The sequence below is a fragment of the Lotus japonicus genome, chromosome 1, assembly GCF_012489685.1.
Source record: "Lotus japonicus ecotype B-129 chromosome 1, LjGifu_v1.2".
In the NCBI taxonomy this organism is placed as follows: domain Eukaryota; kingdom Viridiplantae; phylum Streptophyta; class Magnoliopsida; order Fabales; family Fabaceae; genus Lotus; species Lotus japonicus.
Window position 1 is genome coordinate 99,034,641 of NC_080041.1, and position 7,280 is coordinate 99,041,920.

General features: G+C 33.0%; 1 protein-coding gene across 1 annotated transcript; it reads right to left on the reverse strand.

Annotated features, from left to right (window-relative positions):
• Positions 1-1,402: 1,402 nt before the first annotated feature.
• On the reverse strand, positions 1,403-7,041 carry LOC130714525 (protein DETOXIFICATION 34). The gene is made up of 8 exons (XM_057564435.1): positions 6,978-7,041; positions 4,745-5,211; positions 3,556-4,181; positions 2,999-3,055; positions 2,662-2,900; positions 2,464-2,582; positions 1,910-1,996; positions 1,403-1,705 (listed from the first exon to the last, which is right to left on the reverse strand). Exons 1-8 carry the CDS (start codon positions 7,039-7,041, stop codon positions 1,637-1,639), a joined length of 1,728 nt encoding a protein of 575 aa, XP_057420418.1. The 3' UTR covers positions 1,403-1,636.
• Between the last annotated feature and the right edge of the window lie 239 nt (positions 7,042-7,280).

A 7,280-nucleotide genomic window follows, 5' to 3' on the forward strand; every position in this document is an offset into this window, starting at 1 on the left:
TTTTGGTTCGTGTACTAGTCACAATTGTATATTGAAGTTTGGAAAAATTCCTACTCGAGTAAGCTATGAAAGTATGTACTGTTTTAGGTATAACTCTTTGTGTATGAGTCAAAATTGTGTGGAACCACTTTGGTTTGAAAGCTAATTGGAAGGGTTTAATATGTGAAAATTTCATGATTTTTCGATTGCTGGTTCAATATAGTTTTAATTTTTATGTCTCCCTTCTTTTTGCTGTCTGCATTTCTGGAACAGATGTAGTGTGTGATTTTTAATTAATTCCACAAGTGTGTCAAATTCTATGGAACTTGTATGGTTAGAAATAGAACTCAAGGGTCTATTATTAGAAAAATAATTATATTCATAATTATATTTTTCTAAGTTGTTGAAAATGAGTCGATTAGAGACTAAGTTAAATGCTTCTTGGAACCTTCGATATTATATTATGGTGTTGTTGTTGATGTGATGAAATGCATTGATTATCGAGATTGATCATAATGCTTAGTAGCTATTAAGGACTTTGTGATTTAACTTGTGTTTGTGTGGTTAATCGAGTTAGTACGTGTAGAACTCCTAGAACATGTTTGAAGTTGTAGCTCTAGATCGACCATGAGTTAGTAAATTAACTCAATTAGTAACTATGTCAAGTGTACTTGTGAATGGTACAAAGAACGGGAGCGCATTGTGTTTTAGCTAAAGAATGGAAGGAAACAAGCCGACACGGAGATCAAAGATGTGATCGGATCAAAGTCATAGCTTAGGAAGGAAAACGCCTAAAGCCAGCTGTTTACTAAATATATCATTAAGTTGTCGTGATTGTATGATGGGATGTTTCCATGTTCGTTGATGCCTAAGGAATGTTTGTATGACTGTTTGTTCATAATGAGTGATGATTTGAAGCATATCGATTTAGATATTGTTTGTTACTGAAGCATGTTGATTGAGATAGTGATTGATATCGAAGGATGTTGTTTGATTGATATTGAGGCATGATAGAATGGATAATATGCATGTGTAAAGTAGTACCATAATTGTCTATTATGCTGATTGAGATAATGATTGATATATCAAAGCATGTTGTTTGAAATGTTGATTGATATTGAGGCATGAAGCATGTTTTTTTACACCGTCAACCAATCAGATTTTAAGGATTAAGAAAATCTAATTTTTTATTTAATTTCATTAATTGATGTGACACATCCTTACAATCTGATTGGTTGATGGTGTAAAAAAAACTTTACACTTTCACTACATCATCATTTTCCTCAAATTTAGTTTTTTTTTTGAAAGCTCAATTTTAAATTTAATTCACCTTTCTTCATTTGAGATTAGAACTATATTTAACTCATTTGTACTCTTACATCGCATGGGAATAAAACTAGTTTACTTGCTATTTAATAGCCTATAAAAAAAAACTTGCTATTTAATAAAAGTGTTTTTGAGAATCTACAATTTATACTTTCAAAAAAGAATCTACAATCTATAATAAGTGGACAAATGAGAAGGAAAATGAGAAGAATATCTATAAATGCAAAATTACACCTTGTTACATAATGAAGAGAAGTTCCAGTGGCTAAGACGTGCACATCTTTGGAACAAGGAAACCAAAATTATGAAATGGTTTCGATTTTCTTGATTTCTACGTACTACTACTAATTTCCAATTCTTGTCCAGTCCATTTCTTCATTCGTTCTGATGCTTGTTCAACCTGAAAAATTGAGTTTTATACTTTTATTAGGTGTGAAAGGGGGAAGATCCCATATGTAATATTTTGGTTGTGATTATAAGCTTTAATTTTATTACCATAATTTTAAGCATTCAATATCATCAAATTCAACTTATAGTCAATTGTTTTATTTGGTTAAATATGATTTTCATGATTACTCAAAAGTCAAAAGGCATTCATTCTCACCTCTTTGTTCCAGTTGGTTTTGTAGACAATATACACCAAGATGGCTGTCTGTAACATTGTCCCACATATCATTCCAATCCAAATACCCTGAAAAAGCACTTCCATAAGTAAGGGTCAACTTGATAAGAGGTAAAAGGAAAGGTGAACATGTAACTTAATGTAGTTACTACCATTAAATTTAACTATCTCATTAAGAAATAAAGTTAATAATTCATTTTTTTTTGAAAATAGAATTTTTTGTTGGATAAAAAGGTCGAAAATACAAACGGCATACAACAAAGTGAGCATAGTCCCTTCCAATAGTACACAAAAAAAAACCTAAAAAAGAAGCAATTTAGAACGAGCTAAATTGCTACCCGGCAAAACAAGTAATTAATATTGTTAACACATTAAATTTGTCCCTAATTACATTAACTTTTGAAAACTACTTAACCCACTTAATTGGAGAATGGAAAGTGAGAAACATAGTAGAGGATCTGGTTATTTTATTTTTTCTGTTAATAACTTAATGAAATTGGCTAGTTTGACACTTGGGTAACAATAGTTTTCTTTACCTGCACTCTGTATCCAAATTTGTAACCAAGAAGAAAGCCAAAAGGGAGTCCAATGATGTAATAACAAAATAGATTGATGTAAGCTACCAAAGCCTGCCAACCTCCTCCTACAGCAACACCTGCAAGAATATGGAAGCCTTTCATGATTTCTTTACTGCATAACAATTTATATCATTATTGCCAGTGGGATCCTCTTACCTGATAGAACAGGTTGAACACTATTTAGAATCATGGTTATACCAAGAAGGGATGCTAACTCAGAAACTGCCTTTTGCATTTGTTTGCTGTCAGTGAAAATGATAGCAAAATGATCTTTAGTCATCATAATAATCATTGCAGAAAATATCCCAATAATGAGGGACTCAACAACTGTGACAAGGACAGAATATTTTGCAGCTCTTGGGTGTCCTGATCCAAGCTCATTGGAAACCCTTACACTGAGAAAAGTCAACAAAAGAAAATCAGTCATAGAAGTTGGGAGAAGAAAAAAAAAACCTCTTACAGTAAAATGGGAAAGAAAAAATTATGAGTTTACCTGATAGCTGCATTGATCCCTATAAATAACATGCCTTCCCACCCATTAACATTCATACTGACAGAGGAAAAACAGAACTAGTGTCACAAATCATTAGTGATAAATAGCAAAATCAATATTACTCCAAATTGTGAACTCTGTGGAGAAGTATGTGTAATAGTGAATCCAGCTAGTAAAATATTGGACTCAGAGAATAAGGATTAGTTGAAGGAGATTTAAGCAAAAGGAAATGAATTTCCATTATTCAACACACATCAATGACAAAAGTATGACAATCAAGTAGTTGCATGTGTTAGAAATAATTTAAAATCATTCATTTGTTATTTAGCCAATAGCTTAAATTTTGAGATAATTGATATAAATATGAAATCATAATCTCTACGACCAAGTGGTTTAGAGTTAGATTCCAATAACTTCAGCTCTTGACAATGGCACATGGGTGGTTTTATATTACAATTCAAACATTATCGGCTAGAAACTGAATAAAAAAGATTTCAAATCAAGGGTCACTTATGTATCATTAGGTGAAATATGTCACTGCTTAGGCATGATCTTACCATATTGAGAGTGAACCAACAGCAATAACTGGATTATCAAGGTGTCCAGTGAGAACAATCAAGGTCATAAAATACCAAATCTCCAAGCAAAGCATAACTGCTGAAGCAAAAGACAATTTTGCAAACCCCCAAAGATCCCTGAATGCTAACCATGACAAACCTGTCCACCCTTCATTGCACCAACCAACAATATAAACCACTTGAGACAAAGAAATTCCCCAAGCTGAAATATCATAAGCTGCAGCAGCACCAGCAGTGCCCCAATCAAACACTTTAATAAAAAGATAGAGAATCATAATATGCACAACTAGGGCTACAAAACCAAGCCATGCCAAAACTCCCACTTTGCTCTGTGCCTGCAAGAACTTTTGTGTTGGGAAATTGATGGCTAAAGAAAACATCTGAGGGATGGATTGGATAGTGAATATCCCAGCAAGCTCTGCTATATCAGGTTCTTGTCCAAGGAGTAGCAAGATTGGCTCAGAGTAAATGTAAAGTGGCATGAGGCAGACACATGCACCAAGCAAGATTAACCAAGAGCGTTGCATGTAAATACCAAGCATATCTACTTGTCCAGCACCAAATGCTTGTCCACATAATGTCTCTAATGCACTAGCCATGCCAAGCTGCAAATTTGATGCAAAAATTGAAGTTAAAACTTAAAACTCAAGCAAAAACTGTAAAAAATGTGAAAATTTAAAAAGATTAAGTTAAAGCACTGAATTCAATTTTTAAATAAAAGAGAAGCTTGGACTGTCCAATTCAAATACATGATAACAAGTTCAACTAAGAAAACAAGCTTAGAATAACTTCTCCCTGAATGTCAGGTTTCAAAACGGATTTGGATTCCGTGTGGTTAGGGATATCCCATGTTTACGCAATCAGACATTTTTTTTCGGTCTCATCTTGATATGACGATTACTATTTTAAGTTGTAATAAGTAACTTAAAATAGTGAGTCATCTGATGATGATCGAATGACTCAAAATAATACGGAATTCCATTGATTGCAGAAAATCCAAATCCGTTTCCAAACACATATTCATGTGGGGAGTTGCAAGTTGGGTGTTAAAATGGTAAACATTGCCTGCCAATGATGCCAGTCAAGAAGTCATGTAAAAGAGCCAGGTATGAATAGTCTATAAAGTTGTATACATGATAAATGAACGAAGAAGTTCATAGAAACTAACCAAGAAGCCAAAAGATAAATTTGAAATCACAGAGAGAGATATTGCAATTGCTGAGAGTTCTAAGTCTCCAATATGCCCAACAAAGATATTTGTAAAGGTATTGATTGCATAATTGCACATTATGTTGAAAGCAATAGGAGTTGCAATTGTCCAAATCTTATTTGATTCCTGAACAAACACATTCTTTAAATCATTAAAGTTTTCTATTCCAGTATAGTCTCCAACATTGGTCTCAATGAGACCTTCAGGAGCATGGTGGAGCTCTGCTGTTTCCAAAGAAGTGGGGCCATCAAACAATGGTGTCTCCCCTCTCCCAGGTGATGTTTCAACAGAGGACAAGCTATTAGTGCTCTCCTCTGCGATGTCGGACTCATTTTCTTTCCCTATTTTTGCAGATTTTATTTGAACAATCCACCCTCTTTGTATTTCAGGTGTTGGAAAATGTTGATGTTGCACATGAAAACAAACTCATGCAAAGGCTTGAAAAAGAGAAGAAAATGGGGCTTTGTTAATGGTTTTTATTTGTTTCTATCCATCGTTTCATTGAGCAATTTTCATATGCTGATTGTTTGGTGATGGAATAGCATGCTGGATTTTATTGGCTATAATTTAGGTTAGCCTTACAGTGAATTCATTTAGACCAAGAAAACAAATGACCAAGTCTCCTCCATTCACTACCTAACAAAGAAGTTAGTTATTTCTCTGCTAAATTATATCCAATCTTCTGCTTATTTTTCTTTGCAACAAGCCAAAGATGGAAAAATACTGCATGAAATTAATAGCAGTGGATCATATCTCACACATACACAAGGATAATAACCGCTTACCCCAAGATTCCTGCAGCAGCTAATTACTAGGAAGGAATATTTAAGAAAATAGGTTAACTTTATAAAGTTAGAGCTATTTAATTAAACAATATATATAAACAATATTTATTATGTTTAATGTAAGCATTTCTAATGTAAATCAATTCACCCTAAAATTTTGCAAAATCATTTTACAAATTTTGTCCCAATGAGTTGTAGTGGTTAAAAATGACTGTTTGATTTTAAAGTTCGACTCTTAAGCCACATTGTTGTGAAAATATTTAGCTTTTATCACATCCAAGTCGGAATTGTAATAGCAATTTGACACTAACAAAAATTTACAAACTTCAACCCAAATAACCGATGAAACCCACATATTAAGAAACACACATATAAAGCAGTGCATTTAATTTTATTAATTTTCAGAAAAAGTATTATTTGTTTTCCTATTTTACCCTATAATATGTTTTCTATCTTTCCTTATTTATTACTCTTACAAACACACAATTAGAAAAAAAATTATTCAATAATCTCTTGAAAAGAGAAAAAAACTCAAATTTGGTGTGCTATAATAGAGATTGATGAACCACTTTTTGGTGTAAATAAAAAATAATTATATGGAGAGTGATGTAATGTGATAAGAAAAATAATATATATAGATATTGTTACTATTTTTATAGTATACGAATCTAGAATAATGCTACTAAATATTTTTTAGTCAATTGTTGGATGAGATATTTTTTTTAACTTTTGGTGGATATAACACACTCAGTTCCAAAAACAATTATATATCCTTCCCAACAAAATTATTTTTTAAAATTCAAATGTGTGCTTTCAACAATTGCATATCCCTATTTCAAAAAAAAAACAATTGCATATCCCTAAAGAGCTTAGCTTGCTTATCATTAGATTAACAATTTGTTCGTGACCAGTAATACTTTTAACACTAAAAAAATTTCACAAGCAAGCTTTTCAATATTTAACATATAGTTCTGTCGAGACTATCAAAGACACAATCCTTAGAATTCCTAGTACTAAACTGGAATGTTCCCATAAAACTCACACTACATCATGCAGTAAATTTTCAATGTCAAATTAATCAACCATCCAATTTAATATTTTACATTAATCATCTACCAATTACTACATAACCCTAGCTCTCACATAACAGTACATTAACCCTCTTCCTCAGTTCAAGAACTAGTGAACTTGGTCACAGACTTGGTACCCTCGGAGACAACATGCTTGGCAAATTCTCCGGGCAGTACGAGCCTGACCGCAGTCTAGATCTCCCTGGAAGTAATAGTGGGCTTCTTGTTGTAGCGAGCGAGTCTGTAAGATTCCTGAGCAAGCTTCTTGAAGATGTCGTTGGTGAAGTTGTTCATGATCCCCATGGTCTTGCTAGAGTTACTAATGTCTGAGTGAACCTGCTTCAGCACCTTGAAGATGTAGATCTTGCAAACTTTTTCCCGGTAGTGATGATGATGCCATTCGAGGGTTGGCTGAAGTTATTAAAGAAAATTTTCCGTCTAGGTGCTAAGGTGGTTGCTTTTTTCTCTTTTGGGTGGTTGTTCGGGTTTTCTTGGGTGGTTTGGTGTTTCTTTTTTTTGCTTTCCCCGCCTTGTTGGGTTGTATCCTTCATTTTATCATTGAATAAATTTTCTTTGCTCTAAAAAAAAAAATACTATTAACACTCGAAAATTTTCAATACATCCTTTTATTAAATTTTT